Source organism: Photinus pyralis, unplaced genomic scaffold, assembly GCF_008802855.1.
Source record: "Photinus pyralis isolate 1611_PpyrPB1 unplaced genomic scaffold, Ppyr1.3 Ppyr1.4_LG5, whole genome shotgun sequence".
Taxonomy (NCBI): Eukaryota; Metazoa; Arthropoda; class Insecta; order Coleoptera; family Lampyridae; genus Photinus; species Photinus pyralis.
Genome location: NW_022170596.1, coordinates 15,774,884 through 15,794,391, shown reverse-complemented (window position 1 = coordinate 15,794,391; position 19,508 = coordinate 15,774,884). Strand labels below are relative to the sequence as shown.

General features: G+C 29.8%; 1 protein-coding gene across 1 annotated transcript in view; it reads left to right on the top strand.

Moving 5' to 3' along the window:
• The first annotated feature begins 328 nt into the window (after positions 1–328).
• The window catches only part of LOC116172213 (stress response protein nst1), a 28,783-nt gene continuing 9,603 nt past the window's right edge, over positions 329–19,508 (top strand). Inside the window, exons 1-2 of the mRNA XM_031489373.1 lie at positions 329–925; positions 9,713–10,029. Of these exons, the coding sequence (XP_031345233.1) occupies positions 369–925; positions 9,713–10,029 (874 nt within the window). The 5' untranslated portion in view covers positions 329–368. The remainder of the gene's footprint in view (positions 926–9,712; positions 10,030–19,508) is intronic.

Genomic DNA, 19,508 nt, shown 5'->3' with positions numbered 1-19,508 from the left:
GCCGCGTTTGACCGGAAGCGACGTTGCCAGTTAGCAAATTTCGATTATATGCAAATCGTCGTAATGAAGTAGGTTTATGGGTAAATACACGCACTTCTCCGTAATAACACTAATCTGCCGCAACTCCGTGATTAACTGTAAATAAAATCTACGGACAATATTGAGGCTACCGAGATTTTTGGCCGAACGCGGCCCAATTGAGGTTACGATTGGGCCAATAAAGTGCATCTGTCATTTCGAATGAGGTTACGCGCCATTGTTTGCGAAAAACGAGGTTATGTTGTCATCACTTTTGCTTATCGCCGGTTTTGCTCTTGTTGCAGGAGATGTGAGACGCGCGGCGCGCGGGGCGGTAAAGAAAAGTCGAAATGGCGCTGCGTCTACGCAAGGACATAAAGAAGTCCTCCTACTACGTCTGGTTCTTGGGGGCGAAGGAATCAAAGGGCCTGCGCGGTTCCGAGTACGTCCTTCCGGTCATCCAGCACCTGGTCGATCGCGAGAAGGACGTCGAGCCGTTCAAGGTCACGCTGCAGATCTCGCACAAGGGTCTCAAGATCATCCAGAACGTCGTGACGCAGGGCTCGAAGAGCTCGAAGCCGAAGAACGAGACGATCAAGCACTTTATACCCCACAATACGATAACGTGCGTGTACCAGCAGGACGATATCATATCGTGTATTTTGTTGTTGTTCAATCCCGTTACGAAATGTCCTCTGCATGTGCACGCATACAGATGCGACAGTTTGGAGACGGCGACGCTGCTCAAGCAGCAGCTGCAGATCCTGATCGAAAGGCCAGAGAACCAAAAGAAGTTTGGCGAGATCGAAAATCGACTGAAAATGCCGAAGGAGAGTAAGAAGATCGAATCTTCTATTGGAAGTGATACGGGAACCTCGACGAGGGAGAGTGAGTCTAGTGAAGAAAGGTTAGTTATAGGTTATTTTAAAATTTGAAATTTTAAAATCTTTGAAATTTGACATTTTAAAATTTAGACATTTACATGTTCAATTAAAATGTCCCGAAATTTCACACTTAAGACAAATTGAAATTTTGAAAACATTTTTTTGTTTGATATTATGAAATAATCGCATTTTAATATTTGTGCAGCTTAGAATTGTGAAATCATTGAAAACTCCAAACAATCGCGTTCTTGAAATATGAAAGACGCTTCGGGTTTTTGAAATTTTCGTTTGTTTTCAATGCTTCAAGATCACGAAGTTTAAATGTTTCAAAATATCAACAAAAACTAAAATAACGTATCGAAACGGCACAATATCTGGGAAACTCGAAACATTGTTTTGAAATTTTTTTTAATTCTTTTTAATCTCATTCAAATCTTGCTGAAATTTGAACTTTTTTTGAACGTTCTGTAAAATGTTTTCTTGAAATTTTTAACTTTTTTGCAAATCTCGGAATTTTTTATTTTGAAATATCGAAATTTTTTCGAATTCTCGAAATCTGTTCGAACTTTTGGAATCTTGAAATCCACTGGAAACCATAAAATTTCCTTGAAACTTTTCTAAACATCTTTTGAAATTTTCTTGAAATATTTTGGAAATATCGAAATTTTTTCTTCTTGGATTCTTGAAATCCTCTTGCAATTATCTTGTAATCTTTTTGTAAATTCTAGTCTTTTTGAGATCTTCTTAAAATCCCTTTGATATCTCTCCTCTAGTAATATTTTTGAAATTTTCTTGAAATCTAGAAATACTGATAAAATTTTCTTGAAATCTTAAAATTTTCTGTAGAAATTTTCTTGAAAACTTTTGTCCAAATCTCGAAATGTCTCGAATTCTTCGATTTTTTTAATTTTTTTAAAACTTTCTTGAATTCTTTTTGAAACACTTACATTTTGAAATTTTTTTGAATCGTTTCGAATTTTCTTGTTTGCCTTCGAACTTTTCTTGAAATTTACACGTAGATTGCAATTTTCTTAAAATCCTCTTGAATGTTTTTCAAATCTTGAAATCTTACATTTTTCAATTTTTTTTTTGGAATCTTAAAATTTCCATTAAATCCATTAAAAATCTTTGCAATTTTGTTAGAATCCGATAATTTCCTTGAACTTCTTTAGAAATCTCTTCGAAATCTCGAAATGTCTCGAAATCTTATCAAATTTTTTTTTAATTTTCTTAAAATTTTCAGATTTCTTTGAAATCTTTTTGAAATCTGCTTCAAATCTTCCTGAATTTTTCATAAAATCCCCTTGAAATTGTCTAAAAATCTTTATAAAATATTTTTGAAATCTCGGAATGTCTCGAAAACTTCGATTTTTTTGAAATTTTCATTTCATTTTCATGAAATTATGTTGAACTCTTCTTGAAATTTTGAATCATTCCAATATTTTCTTGAAATTCTTTGAAAAATTTTAAAATTTCTTTGAACTTCTGTAGAATTCTTTTTGAAATCTCCTCGAAATGGAATTTTTTTGAAACTTTCTTAAACTCTTGTTGAAATACTAAAATTCCGAAATTTCCTTTAAATCGTTTCAATATCTTCTTAAAATTCTCTGTTGCCTTTTGAACCGTTCCTGAAAAATATCTGTAATCTGCTTGCAATTTTCTTCAAATCTTCTCGAAATTCTTTTAAAGGGTCCTTAAAATGTTTTTGAAACCTTCAAATCTTACGTTTTTCAAATTTTTTTAAAATCTCATAATTTCCATGAAATGTTTAGAAATCTTTTTGATATTTTTTTGAAATTCTCTTGAACTTTTCATGAAATCTATGTGCTTGCAATTGTCTTAAAATTCTCTTGAAATTTTCTTGAAAGTTCTTTAATTTTCTATACAATTCTTTAGAATTCTTTTGGGAATCGGAATTTTTTGATATTTTGCAATATCGAAATTTTTTGAATTCTCGAAATGTTCACGAAATCTGTTCGAACTTTTGGAATCTTGAAATTCTCTGAAAACCTTAAAATTTCCTTGAAACTATTCTAAACATGTTTTTGGAATTTTCTTGAAATATTTTGGAAATATCGAAATTTTCTCTTCTTGGATTCTTGAAATTCTCTTGCAATTATCTTGTAATCTTTTTGTAAATTCTAGTCGTTTTGAGATCTTCTTAAAGTCCCTTTGATATCTCTCCGCTAGCAATATTTTTGAAATTTTTTTGAAATCTAGAATTACTGATAATCAAGTTTCTTGAAATCGTTTTGAAATTTCTTGAATTTTTTTATTGAATCTCGAATTCTTGAAAATTTTTAGATATCTTCTTGAACTCTTCTTGGAACTTTCTCAAAATTTTCTTGAAACCCTCTGGAAATCTTAAAATTGTCTTGAACTTCTCTAGAAATTTTCTTGAAAACTTCTCGAGATTATATGCAATTCTCGAAATGTCTCGATTTCTTCGATTTTTTTTATTTTCTTGAAACTTTCTTGAACTCTTTTTGAAATACTTACATTTTGAAATGTTCTTTAAATATTTTCGATATCTTTTTGAAATTTTCTTGTTACCTTCGAACTTTTCTTGAAATCTACACGTAAATTGCAATTTTCTTAAAATCCTCTTGAATGTTTTTCAAATCTTGAAATCTTACGTTTTTCAATTTTTCTTGGAATCTTAAAATTTCCATGAAATCCATTAAAAATCTTTGCAATTTTCTTAGAATCTGATAATTTCCTTGAACTTCTCTAGAAATCTTTTCGAAATTTTATCGAAATCTCAAAATGTCTTAAATATATTTTTTAAATTTTCTTAAAATGTTCAGATCTGTTTGTAAACTTTTTGAAATCTGCTTAAAATCTTCCTGAATTTTTCATAAAATCTCCTTGAAATCGTCTAGAAATCTTTCTAAAATATTTTTGAAATATTTTCGGAATGACTTTTGAACTATTCTTATCAGTGTGTAATTTGCTTGTAACCTTGCAATGGCAAATGTTCAAGTTTTCTTGAAATCTTAAAATTTCTATCCTTCAGAAATATTTTTGAAAAATTAGAATTTTTTGAAAGCTTTTTGAAATATCGAAATTTTCTGGAATTCTGCTCGATACTTTCTAGAAATCTTCTTGAACTCTTGAAATTTTGAAATTTTCTCGAAATTTTTTTAACTCCGCTGGAAATCTTAAAATTTCCTTCAACTTTTTTAGCAATCTTTTTGCTATTTTCTTGAAATCTAACAATACTGATCTCAAAATCGACTGAAAGTCTCTCATTATCCTTATGGAGCTTTTTCTTCGAGCAGTCTGCTTGTAACCATGCAATTTTGAAAATATTTTTTTTTTCAAAATTCTCTTGTAAATCTTCTTGAATTCTTTTTGTAATCTTGAAATTTTTTTAATCTCGAATTCTTGAAAATTTTGTAGAAATCTTATTGAACTCTTCTTGAATTTTTCTCAAAATTTTCTTGAAATACTCTGGAAATCTAAAAATTTCCTTGAACATAAAAAATCTTTTTGAAATTTATCATAGATTTTTTTTAAAATTTCCAAAAAAGGTTTCAAATATGTTTATAATCTAAAAATGAAGGTTCCATTCAAGGTAGCCATTAGTTTTGATTACACACAGTATTATTTTCTATTAGGTACTTACTGAAGTGAAAAACATGAATGCTATGCATTTATTTGTTTACGTTTGTTTGGTTTCGCTTACCGCTACTAATTGGAGATTAATATTTAATCAAGATACGTAATTAAATGTAATTCACACACCTTATAATTTGTAAATGTTATTGAGGAATTGCAACCTTGGACATTGTTAACGTTTGTAGTAATTTCATTTGCATTCTTTCTATGCTTGTTATATATTGGAAAACATTTTCGTTCTTAAAGTAAAGTATTTAAGTCCTGTGCTTCCATAATTAATTAATTTTTGAATTTCATGGCTCTGAATTTAGCGATTTTTGCGAAATTTTTTCCATTGGCGCACAAATTTTGTTTAGCAAGCGCTTAATTCGTCTCCTATACATCCATTATAAATTATTTTTGGAATTCCTGGTTAAATTCAGAGCAAGGAATTCAAAAAAGTTTGGTCCAATTGCGCAAAATTTTGTTTAGCGAGCGCTTAATTAGTGTACTATGCGTCCTTAATTAATTTTTGAAGTTTATGGCATTGAAATTTTGTTCCAATCGCGCATAAATTTTGTTTAGCAAGCGCTTAATTAGTGTCCATAACAAATTTTTTAAAATTCATGTCTGAAGTCGGAGCCACGAATTCAAAAAATTTTGGTTCAATCGCGCAAAAATGTTGTTTGGGCATGTCTTATACGTCTCTAATAAATTATTTCCTGCCACGCATGACTAAATTCAGAGCCACAAATTTCAAAAAAATTTAGTCCAATTGCGCAAAAATTTTATTTGGGAGTGTCCTATACGTTCATCAGAAATGTTTGGTCCAATCGCGAAAAAACTTTGTTTAGGAGTGTCCTACGCATTCATCATTTTTTTGATGTGCATGTAGTCACGAATGTCAAAAATGCGGAAATAATACATCATTTTTTAAAATTCATGGCTAAATTCAGTCCTGAATTTCAAAAAATTTTAGTTCAATCGCGCAAAATTTTGTTTGGTACCGTTGCGTCTATAATTTTTTGAAATTCATGGCTAAATGTAGTCACGTTTTTCAAAAATTGTAATCCAATATTGCAAAAATTTTGTTTGAAATTCATGATTAAATTCAGAGCCGCAAATTGAAATTCATTACTAAATTTAAAGCCATGAATTTCAAAAGATGCGTCCATAATAAATAATTTTTTTAAATTCATAGCTAAATTCGGCCCTGAATTTCAAAAAATGTTGGTCCAATCGCGCAAGAATGTTGTTTGGGAGTGTCATGTGTCCATAATCAATTTGTTTAAATTTATGATAAAATTCGGTCTGGAAAAAATTTTTGTACAATCGCGGAAAAATTTTGTTTGGGAGTCTCCTATCCGTCCATAGTAATTTTTTTGAAATTCATGGCTAAATTCGACTCCACATTTCAAAAAATGTTGGTCTAATCGCGCAAAAATTTTATTTGGGAGTGTCCTATACGTTCATAATAATTTATTCTTTGAAATTCGTGAATTAATTCCTGAATATCAAAAAAATTTGGTTGAATCGCGCAAAAATGCGCCCATAATTAATTAGTGCTCTATGCGCCCATAATTAATTAATTAGCTCTGAACTTAAGTCCAATCCCGCAAAATTTTTATTTGAGTGTCCTCTGCGGCCATACCATTTTTTTTTTATTCATGGCTAAATTCAGAACCATCAATTTCAAAAAATGTTGGTCCGATCGCGTAAAAATTAAATTTTGTTTGGTAGTGTCATATGCATCCACAATAATTTGTTTTTAATTTAAGGGCGAAATTCAGTCATGAATTTCAAAAGATGCGCATATAATAAATTATTTTTTGAAATTCATTAACAAAATTCAGTCTTGAATTTTAAAAAAAATTTGACAATCGCGCAGAAAAGTTTGGGGGGTGTCCTATACGTCCATAATAAACTATTTCCTGGAATTCATGACTAAATTCAGAGCCATGAATTTCAAAATAATTTGGTGCAATCGCTCAAAAATTTTGTTAGGGAGCTATGCGTCTATAATTTTTTGAGTCACGATTTTCAAAAATTTGGAACCAATCGTGCAAAAATTTTGTTTGGGGCTGTCCTATATGCGTCTATAATAGATTATTTTCTGAAATTCGTGATTAAATTCAGAGCCAGAAATTTCAAAGAATTTTAGTCCAATCGCCCAAAAATGTTGTTTGAAAATGCTTTATGGGCCCATAACAATCTTTTTGAAATTCATGGTTAAACTCAGAGCCACGAATTTTAAAAAATGTTGGTCCAATAGCGCAAAAATGTGATTTGGGAGTATCCTATATGCGTCCATAAGAAATTTTTCGAAATTCATTACAAAATTTGAATTTCCAAAATGCGTCCGTAATAAATAATTTTTTTTAATTCATAGCTAAATTCGGTCCTGAATTTCAAAAAATGTTGGTCCAATCGCACAAAAACTTTGTAATTAGTGTTATTACCCATAATTAATTAATTTTTCAAACTCGTGGCATTGAATTTAGCCAATTTGTTCCAATCGCGCATAAATTTTGATTAACAAGCGCTGAATTAGTAGTCTATGCGTTCATAATTAATAAATTATTTTTTGAAATGTATGGCATTGATTTGTCCCAATCGCGCAAAAATTTTGTTTAGGAAGCGCTTAATTAGTGTCCTATACTATTTTTTTAATTCATGGCTGAATTCAGGGCCATGAATTCCAAAAATTTTGGTACAATCGCGCAAAATTTGTTTTGAGCAACCGCTTTATTATGTCCTATACATCCATAATTAATTAATTTTTGCAATTCATTAAATTTTTATTAGCAAACGCCTAATTAGTGGCCTATGCGTTCATAATTAATTATTTTTGAAATTCATGGCTGAATTCAGAGCCATAAATTCCAAACATTTTGGTAGAATCACGCAAAAATTTTCTTGAGCAACCGCTTTATTATGCCCTAATTAATTAATTATTGAATATCATTAAATTTTGTATTGGCAAGCGCTTAATTAGTGGCCTACGTGTTCATAATTAATTATTTTTTGAAATGTGTGGCATTGATGTGTTCCAATCGCGCAAAAATGTTATTTTGGAAGCGCTTAATTAGTGTCCTACACGTCCATAATAAATTATTTTTGGAATTCATGGGTGAATTCAGAGCCATGAATTTAAAAAAAATTGTGGTACAATCGCGCAAAAAGTTTCTTGAGCAACCGTTTTATAATTAATTAATTTTTGAAATTCATAGAATTTTATTAGCAAGCGCTTAATTAGCGGCCTATGCGTTCATAATTAATTATTTTTGGAATTCATGGCTGAATTTCAAAAAATTTTGGTAGGTACAATCGGGCAAAAATTTTATTGAGCAACCGCTTAATTATGTCTTATGCGTCCATAATTAATTAATTTGAATTGAATTGAAATGCATTAAATTTTTATTAGTAACCGCTTAATTAGTGATCTTTTCGCCCATAATTAATTAATTTTTTTTAATTTACGCCATTGATTTGTTCCAATCGCACATCGAAAATCTCTGTCGTGCTCAAGTGGAAATTAAATGCCCGCTTCAAGCAGGTGATTGTAGTGTCCTACACGTCCATGATAAATTATTTTTTGGAGTTTTTGGCGAAAATAGGAGCCAAGAATTTCAAAAGAATTTGGTACAATCTCAGAAAACTTTTGTGGAGCAAGCGATTAATTAGTATCCTATGCGTTCACAATTAATTAATTTTTGAAATATATTGCATTGATTTGATCCAATCGTGCAAAAATGTAGTTTGCGAAGCGCATAATTAGTGTCCTATACGTCCATAATTAATTAATTTTTGAAATTTATGCCATTTTGTTTAAATTTCGCAAAAATGTTGTTTGGAAAGCGTTTAAATCGTGCAAACATTTTGCTTATCGAGCATTTAATTAGTGGCCTATGGGCGTCTATAATTAAATAATTTTTGAGTTTGCAGCCATTTCGGGGAATTTCTTTCCATTGGCGCTCATGTATTGTTTAGCCCACCGCTGAATTAGTGTTAATGCCCATAATTAATTAATTTTTCAAGCTCGTGGCATTTAATTTAGCCAATTCGCGCATAAATTTTGATTAGCAAGCGCTGAATTAGTGGTCCTTGCGCATAATTAATTATTTTTTTTTTAATGTATGGCATTGATTTGTTCCAATCGCGCAAAAATGTTGTTTGGGAAGCGCTTAATTAGTGTCCTATACTATTTTTTTAATTCATGGCTGAATTCAGAGCCATGAATTCCAAAAATGTTGGTACAATCGCGCAAAATTTTGTTTTAGCAACCGCTGTATTATGTCCAGGATTATGTCCGATACGTCCATAATTAATTAATTTTGTGTAATTCATTAAATTTTTATTAGCAAACGCTTAATTAGTGGCTTATGCGTTCATAATTAATTATATTTGGAATTCATGGCTGAATTCAGTCATGAATTTAAAAAAAATTTGGTAGGTACAATCGGACAAAAAATGTTCTTGAGCAACAGCTTAAGTATGCGTCCTATGCGTCCATAATTAATTAATTTGAATTGAAATGCATTAAATTTTTATTAGCAAGCGCATAATTAGTGACCTATGCGTTCATAATTAATTGTTTTTTGGAATTCATGGCTGAGTTTAGAACCAAGAATTTCAAAAAATTTTGGTGGGTACACTCCGGCAAACATTTTCTTGAGCAACCGCTTAATTATGTCCTATGCGTCCATAATTAATTAATTTGAATTGAATTGAAATGCATTAAATTTTTATTAGCAAGCGCATAATTAGTGACCTTTTCGCCCATAATTAATTAATTTTTGAAATTTACGCCATTGATCGCACATCGAAAATCTCTGTCGTGCTCAAGTGGAAATTAAATGCCCGCTTTAAGCAGGTGATAATCGCAGAAACTTTCATTTCTTCGTTCCTTTCGCTCAATTTGGCAAGACAAGTAGTTCTGCTCTGCTTTTTAGGTGTAAGCCACCGCGGTTTTTATTAAAGGCGCGCCTCTATCGAAGTTTTTTTGTCGTCCAAGCAATATATCAATAGAAGCGCGATTTCACCTACCAAGTTTGCCAATAACAGAACCGAACACCTACAATTTTCTAATTAGGGCTAATAGCCTCGGGTTTTAGGTGAAAAAATTTGCGGGTCATGGGTTAAATTATTGTTTGTGGGACAAATCTAAAGTGGGCGGCGAGCGCAAGTCAACTAATTTGAGTCTCTTTCAGATTTGGCAGCGATCGAGTGGCAACACTGTACGATTCGGTGGCGGCCGAGCTAAGGGCGAAGCTGAACAAGAACGACGTGCCAATTCTGCTCCCGCCGAGGGACTACGACACGGTCCACCGGCAGAAGGGCAATCTCACCGGGATCGAGCTGCGGAGGTGCCTCAACGCGAGCATCGTCGGCCAGAACGCGAAGAGCGGGCGGAAGATCGACAGCAGCGGAGGAAGTTCGGGTATCGGTTCCGATCTGCCGCCCTCGCCCGAGTCGCCCGACGCCCCCGACACGCGCTTCACCACCATCGACAATCAAAGTACAAGCGGTAAGTCGCCGCCAATCAAATTACGCAACCGACGCGAAAGTTCTATTGACATCGATTAACCTTTCAATTCCTCATTGGGGCAAATTTCGTTGCGTCATGGGCCAATGAGGAAATTGTCTCTTTTACAACAAGCGCGAGGGCCCCCCCATATGCGTTATCTACCTCGAGGACGGGCCGCACCTTCTTCCTCAACTTTTACTACGATTTAGTTTTAGAGCGAATTTTTCGACGGACCTTTCATTAGGTACGAAATTCGAGACAGGTTAATTGGACGATTTCGTGTTCGCGTTTATAATTTCACTTTTTTTTTTTGCGAACCGGCGATTTGCCAGGTGTACGAGTCGTAAATGCAAATTAACGTCCCATTAACACGTGTGCGAAGATACGGATTTATTGCGATGAAGAAACTCGCTTTATTGCACTCATAGAAGGGCGAGGGGGGGGGGGGGCTCGCAAATTAATTCATATTTTTACCACTAGTACTTGTAAATAGTGTACGTACACGTACAAATTAATTACTGGCAAAAAATAAGGAGGGGGTACTGTAACGAGACACACGTTTACTGTACAATTACACAACAATTAAACTTCTAAAGTTTCATTAAAAGTCCAAAAGCTAATTTGGTTATGCCTTGAGTTTTCAGGCGTTAAACAATTTTAACATTCTAAAAATTTTAAGGTTTATTTGAAATTTTAAATCGAGGAATTTATAAAATTTTGAAAAAATAAAATTTTAAAATTCAAAGATTATAGCAATTTTAAAGTTTTTTGTAATTTTTAATCTATGTCATTTTAAGGATCTCAAACTGTAGTTTGGAAGTTTAATATTTTGAAATTTTAAAGTTTCAAAAATGTTAAAGAATAATATTTTAAGTCTATGAAATTCTAATGTTCTAAAACCTTAAGTTTTTTGCATAGGTATTGATTTTTAAAATGTTGAAGTAATCAAATGTGGAAAATTAAAATAAAAATTAGTTTAAATTTTTAAATTTTAAAGTTCTCCAGCGATAAAGCTTTGGAATATGGAATTCCATGCAATTTTTTACAACACTGATTTTTAAAATTTTGAAATAGTAAAATTGTAACTATCATTTGAAATTTTAATTCTATGAAATTTTAACATTCTCCAGCTTTTCATTTTCAAAATATTAATATTTTAACATTTCCAAACAACATTTAGAAATTCAAAAAAATCAAAATTTCTCCAATCTAAACACTTAGAGGAGTATTGATGTTTGAAACATTAAAGAACAAAATTTGATAATTCAAAAATTTTAAGACTTAAAAATTTGAAATCTATGAGACCTTAAACTTTTGGGATATTGATACTTTAAAATGTTAATAAAATGATCAGATTTAAAAAATTATTTAAAATTTTAATTCTACGACATTCTCAAGTTCTTACAACCTTACATTGTGGAATAAGAATATTTTGAAATTTTAAACCAAAAAATTCAAAAATTAAAAAAAAATTTTAAATGTCATAAATCCATAGATTCTGAGCATTAACAGTTTTGGAAATTTTGAAATTCGAAGGTTTTATTTGAAATTTCAAGTCTATGAAGGTTCTCAAATCCTAAAACTAAAATACTGATATTTTGAAATTTTAAAACAAAAAACTCTAAAATTTAAAAAATTTTAAATGTTATTTGAAATTTTAAATTCATACATTCTGAAGCTCTCAGTACAGTTTTGGAATATTGATAGGAATATTTTTCAAAAAGTCTGTGAAGGTTCTCACATCTTAAAACCTTGAAGTTTTAAACAATAGAATTTGGGAATTTAAAAATTTTGAAAATTATTTGACATTTTTAATCGACGTAAGTTATCAAACCTTAAAACTTAACTAACGTGTTGATATTTTGAGATTTTGAAATAAAGTTTGAGAATTCAAAAATTATTGAAATTTTAAATTCCCTAAAGTTCTCCAACCTTACAATTTTGTTGTATTGATATTTGAATTTTGAGACAACAAAGTTTAGACATTCAAAAATATCAAAAAGTTCATTTGAAATTTTAATTATGTGAAATTCTAAAGCTCTCAAACCAAAATATCACATAATTATCATACTTTGAAATTTTATGAAATTCCAAAATTTTGAAACTAAACTTCGGAATATATTAAAATTTTAAAACTAAATTTGGAGAATTTTAAGAGCGGAAAATTTTAAAATTTCATAAACTTAAAATTTCAAATAATACTTTTTGAGTTTAAATTTTGTTTTAAAATTTCAAAATATTAATATTCCAAACTTTAAGGTTTCAAAACTGTAGAATTTCATAGATTTAACATTTCTTATAATTTTTATTGCTTCAAAATTTTAAAATATCATTATTCCAGCTTGAGAACTTTAGAATGCCATGAATTTAAGATTTAATATGTTTAAAATGTTTGGAATTTTTGTTTCCAAATTTTATAGTTTCAAAATTTCAAAATCAATACAACATGTAAGGTTGGAGAACTAGAATTCCATAGATTTAAAATTTTAATAATTTTTGAATTCTTAAACTTTATTTCAGCATTTCAAAATATCAACATTCCTAAGTTTTAAGGTTTGATAACTTTGGTAGATTAAAAATGTCAAAAAATTTTAAAAATTTTTGGAATTTTTGAATTTCAAAATTTTATTGTTTTATAATTTCGAAGTTTTAAGATGTGAGAACTTAAAATTTAAAACTTTGAAAATTTTGAAAAATATACCTATCAATATTCCAAAGCATAACTTCAGAATGTATGGATTTAAAATTTCAAATAACTTAGTTTTTGGGTTTTTTGTTTTAAAATTCCAAAATATTAATATTCCAAGAGTTCAGGGTTTGAGAATTTTATAAAATAGATTTCAATAAAAAAAACTATTTTAAATTTTCAAACCATCAATATTCTTTAAGATTTGAAAAATTTGGAATTTCATAGACTTGAAATTTCAATTTTTGTAGATCCTATTGCTTCAAAATTTAAATTGTCATTATTCCAATGCTGCAAGGCTTAAGAAGTTTAGAATGTCATTCAAAGGATTCAGAACTGTGGAATGTCATGAATTTTAAATAACTTTTAAAACAAGCTTTCAAAGCATCGCTTGAGAACTTTAAATTTAAAACTCAAATAAATTTTGGTATTTTTGAATTTCCAAATTTTATTACTTAAAAATTTTATGACATCAATATTCCAAAAGTTAAAAAATTACAGCTTTCAAATTTTAAATATGCCTTAAAATTTTTGAATTTCCAAAATTTATTGTTTTAAAATTTCAAAATGCCAATATTTCCGTTTTAGGATTTGAGAGCCTTCATAGACTTAAAATTTCAAATTTCAAAATTTTTATGTATCAATATTTCAAAGCTGTAAAGCTTGAAAACTTCAGAATGTGTGGGTTTAAAATTTCAAATGACATTTAAAATTTTTTAATTTTTGAATTTTGTGGTTAAAAATTTCAATTTTATTTCAAATTTCAAAATATCAATGTCCCAAGAGTTCAAGGTTTGACCATTTTGTAAACTCATACATTTCAAATTTTAAAAAACTAGAATTCTTGAATTTTCAAATTTTATTGTTTGAAAATTTCAAAATATTAAAATTTCCACAAAATTGCATAGATTAAATAATAATAAAATTTTATTATTTAAAAATGTTAAAGCATCAATATTTCAAAAGTTCAAAAAGTTGCATATTTCAAAATTTAAAATTTTTGAACTTTAAAATTTTGTTTTAACGTTTTAAACTTCAATACTCGTATAAACTATTTCGATTTAAATTTTGATATTTTTGATTGTTTAAATTTTGTTTGGAAATGTTAAAACCGTCTCCGTCGAAATGTTTTTTGTCTAAATATCAGTATTCCAAACCTTTAAGATGTGAGAACTTTAAGATATCAAATAGCCTTTAACAATTTTTAAATTTTTGAAATTCCAAATTTTACTGTTTTAAAAATTGATGTTTTATCAATATTCAAAACTAGATTTGGGATTTGCGATTTTGAATTTTTTAATTTAATTATTTTAAAATGTCCAATTAAGTATTCCAAAGTTCTAAGGCTTGGAACATCAGAAAGTCATAGAAATAAAATTTTAAATAATTTTTAAAATCTGAACATCCAAATTTTATTGTTTAAAATTTCAAAATATCAATATTTTAGTTTTAAGATTTGAGAACTTGCATAAATTTGAAATTTCAAATCTTTCAAATTTTGGGAATTTTTGAATTTCAAAATTTTAATATATCAATATTCCAAAGCTGTAAAACTTCAGAAAGTAAAGATAATTGCAAATAACATTTAAAAAAACTAATATTCCAAGCTGTAGAATATCATAAATTTAAAATTCAAATATTTTTGAATTTTTAAATGTTTCAAGATATCAATATTACAAAGCTTTATCAAAGCATGAGAACTTTAAAATTGAAAACTTTCAAGTAATTTTTGGTATTCTTGAACTTCCAAATTTTATTATTTCAACATTTTAAAACATTAATTATCCAAAAGTTAAATTGCATAGATTTCAAATTTTAAATTTTTAAAATTTTTGGAATTGTTGAATTTTGGAAATTTTAGAATCTCGTATAAATTTTATTGGTTTAATTTATTTAACATATCATTTCAAAGCTTATTTGAAATTTTAAATATGTGACATTCATCATTTTCCAACTATGAAATTCTAAAATTGTCAAATCTAAATACTTTAGTTAGAGCATTGATGTATTGATATTTTAAATTAATATAACGAAAAATTTTAAAACTTATTTAAAATTTCATTACATTCTGAAGTTCTCGAGCTTTATATATTAATATTTTAACATTTTAAAACAAAAAATTTAAAATTTAAATAAATTTAAGGGTATGTATGTATTTGAAATTATGAAATTCTAAAGTTCAAAATCATCAAATTTTGGAATATTGAAATTTTAAATTTGGAATAATAACATTTATTAATATATGAAATTTAAGAGTAATAATTGAAGAAAAAATTTAAATTATTTGTAATTTTAAATATTTTCCAATCATAAACCTTCAGTTTGTTGATGTTTGGAAACTTTGAAACATTACATTTTGCTAATTCAACAATTTTAAAACTTTTAAAATTATTTAAAATTTTAACTGTGACAAACGTTACATTTTGGAATATTTCTGGAGTTCGCAAGCTTGACATTATTGATATATTAAACTTTTAGAATTCAAAAATTCACAAACATTTATAATTATTTGAAATTTTAAATCTTATGAAATTATCAAACCTTACACTTGTGGAATATTGATGTTTTAAAATATTGAAATAAAAATTATTTAAAAGTTTTAAATTTTAAAGTTATCAAGCGATAAAGCTTTGTAATATTGATATTTTGGAAACCATAAAAATGCCAAAAATTTTAAATCTAAGAAATTTTACAATTCGGAAACCTTAAGCTTTGGAATATTAATATATTCCAATTTTAAAACAAAATTTAGACACTAAAAAATGTTATTTGAAATTTTAAATCTATAATTCTAAAATTTTTGAATCTTTTTTAAATATCAATATTTTAATTCTGACATTCTGAAGTTCTGAAACCTTACACTTTGGAATATTGACATTTAAACTTTTGAAATTCAAACATTCCAAAAATCTTAGTTTATTTGAAATTTTAAGTCTCAAATCTTAAAACTTTAGAATATTGATGTTTTGATATTTTAATGAAAACAATTCAAACATGCATATTCAAAGATTTCAAGGATTATTCTATGATATCTTAGTTCTCTAACTTTACAACTTTTGAATATTGATATTTTGAAGTTTTAAAGCAAACTTAAAAATATTAAAAAGATTAGAATTTACTTGAAAATTTAAATGTATGAAATTCCAAATCGGAATATTTTGAAATTTTAAAAGTATAAAATTTGAAAACAAATTTCCAAAAACTTGAAATATTTGAAATTTTAAATTCATGACATTCTAAAGTTCCCAGACTTTGGAATATTGATATTTTAAAATTTTGAAGCAATAAAATTTTGAAAAATTATTTGTAATTTCAAATCTATGAAATTCGAATGTTCTCAGTTTTGAAACTGTAAAATAGTAAAATTTGGAAATTCAACAATTTCAAAAATTTTAAAAAGTATTTAAAATTTGGAATGTGTGCCATTTTTTTTCAACTTTTGGAACACTGATATATCAAAATTTTGAGGTAATAAATGTTGAAATTAAAAAATTCCAAAAATTTGAAAGATTATAGGTTCTCAAAGAATATTGATATTTTGAAATTTTTAAACACTATTTGAAAGTTCAAAAATTTTAAAAGTTATTTGATATTTTAAATCCATGAAATTCTAAAGTTCTCTAATAGAAGTTTTAAAACTTTTTCCAGCACCCCGTTCCTGAGTTTCAGAATATGTTGGAAAATTGCAATGTATACAATTTAAATCTTTTCAAATATTGCGTATTTTTAAGCGGAAAGCGTTTATTGGTCATTATTACACAATACGTAAAAGAATTTTCTTTACATTTTTCTGTTCTATTGATGTATCAAATGCTAAGTTCACATGTGCAATCATGTGTAATTTTAACGCCAACTTCACACGGGGCGCATTCTGCGGTAATGGCGGTTTTCTCTTCTAAACGAAGTTTGATCAGCGATAATGCAAGAAAGTGTTATGTACAAATTGCGAAAGTACCTTTATCACACATTTAACCTAAAAAGTTAATAACGTAATAAGCAAAGGCGATGCTTCTTGATTCAGGTAATGGATTTCGCCAAATCGCGACATACAACAATGTACAAAGCGTCTTTGTCGTTACGCTGTATGCCGAGCTAATTAATGAAACTTTTCGAGAAGTTAATCAAAATTGAGCGAACGGGGTTAGCAATCTGGGTCTTGTCGTTCGACGTGATGATGGATGCGGCCGTTCGATTGTGCGAAAAAGTCGATGGCTCGTCATAAAATTCTAATTTTTGGCGCGTTTCCGGCAATTTGTAGGTAACGCTCGCATTATTTGTCGAAGTGAAATTGCGTACGCGCAGTAAAAGTAATTTGTGTCGTTTTAGTCGGAGATGCGCGTTTAATTGACCTCGGCAATGAAGTTGGGCGAGGTTCGGTTATGGGGTACAGGTGATGTCCTACGGCTGTAGGCCATCGCTTAAGAATGCGGAATCTCACCGGTACCGGTGGACGACGGCGGCCACTACCGCCGCCGGTTCGCGCGGGCGCGTGCAAAACGGGCCGAATTTCGGAAATGAGCTTTTAATGATCGCGAAACGGTGACATATCTATTGTTTTACGCTTTTTTGACGTTGACGCGTTACACTTTCAAATAGCTGTAATTACAGGCACTTTTTTCGCATCTGAATGCATTTACCTTTTTTTCTCTCTTTTGAAAGCTAAAATCCTCATTAGCAAACACGCGGTGATGTCATGCTTGGATTAACATTTGATTGATGATCTTGGCGATATTCACAAAAACCTAAGTACTGCTGTGCTCCTGATACTGGACTCCTAAGCGAGTAGAATCAGCATTCTGCCATAGCCAGACTTCGAACGCAAACCATCCTTGCACGAGTGAAGGGTGTCTGATGAAATTGGCATTTGCACTGTGCTCCTGCTACTGCCCCCTAAATTTAACCGGTTTAAAGGGGTAATTTCCCCTTATGACAGAATATCCGTAGGGAAAACTGATCTAACAACCTTGCAAATTCGAAAAAGTATCCATTGCTGTGCTCCTGATATTGGACTCTAAATTAAAAAGGTTAAAATAAGGAGACCGAGTAGTTTTTTGATAACAAGACTTTTCATATACCTACATTCCGCAAGAGGACTGCCCAAATAATCTTAAATGAAAGAAATCAAACTTTTGCAAATAATAGGATAGAAGTTCGACGAGCGCCATTTAAATCTGAACGTACTTACGTGACATTTTTTTAAAAAGAGACGATCTTTGGCTCATCAAAGTAGTATTCACAAACCATCTATTACTGTGCTCCTGATACGGCTCAGTAATTCCATCTGACATTTTTGAGCACTTTTTGACGGGCTAAAGCATCTTGCACTTATACAACCATTTTTGAATACGAGACACTATCCACAAAGCATTCTGTGCTCCTGATACTGCTCAGTAATTCCATCTTATGTTTTTGAGGACTTTTTTACGGGTCAAAACAACTTGCATTTATACAACAATTTTTGAAAAAGAGACACTATTCACAAAGCATCCGCTACTGTGCTCCTAATACTGCTCAGTAATTCCATCTTATATTTTAGAGCACTTTTTGAAGTGCTAATGCATCTTGTATGTATGCAACTATTTTTGAAAAAGAGACACTGTCCACAAAACATACACTACTGTGCTCCTGATACTGCTCAGTAATTACGTCTTATATTTTTCAGCACTTTCATACGGGCCAAAGCATCTTATATTTATACAACCATTTATGAAAAAGAGACTCTAGCCACAAAGCATCCACTACTGTGCTCCTGATACTGCTCAGTAATTCCATCTTATATTTTTGAGCACTTTTTCACGGGCTAATGCATCTTGCATTTATACAACCAATTTTGAAAAAGAGACACTATCAACAAAGCACCCACCACTGTGCTCCTGATACTGCTCAGTAATTTCATCTTATATTTTTCAGCACTTTTTGACGGGCCAAAGCATCTTGTATTTATGCAACCATTTTTGAAAAAGAGAATCCACAATCCATCCACTACTGTGCTCCTGATACTGCTCAGTAATTCCATCATATACCTTAGAGCACTTCTTGACGTGCTAATGCATCTTGTATATCTAGAACCATTTTTGAAAAAGGGACACTCTCCACAAAGCATCCACTACTGTGCTCCTGATACTGCTCAGTGATTCCATCTTATACTTTTGAGCACTTTTGACGTGCTAATGCATCTTGTATATCTAGAACCATTTTTGAAAAAGAGACACTATCCACAAAGCATTCACTACTTTGCTCCTGATACTGCTCAGCAATTCCAACTTATATTTTTGAGCACTTTTTGAGGTGCTAATGCATCTTGTATTTATACAACTATTTTTGAAAAAGAGACGCTATTCACAAAGCAACTGTGCCCCTGATACTGCTCAGTAATTCCATCTTATATTTTGTTTATTTTTCACAAATTAAGCGCTAATTATGCTTAATTTCTCTGTACTATATTTTTAATCTCTCAAATTTTTAATTTTAATTAAACGCGGACTCGACTATTTTTAATCTTCCGGCTACAACAGACAAATTATTAACTATAATAATCCATTTTTCTTAATTCCCACAGGTTAAGCGCTAATTTTGAGCAATTCTTTGCGTTGTAATTTTTAATCTCCTGGATCCTGATGTTTATTAATTAATTTCTAGTTCAATTTTTTTCAAATTCCATCAATTTAAGGGCTAATTATGCCCAATTGTTTTGCGTTATAATTGTTAATCTCCCGATTTCAAGAAATGCAAATTCTTTAATTAATTTTAATTAAAAGCGGATTCGATCGTCATTTTTATTGATGAATATTTT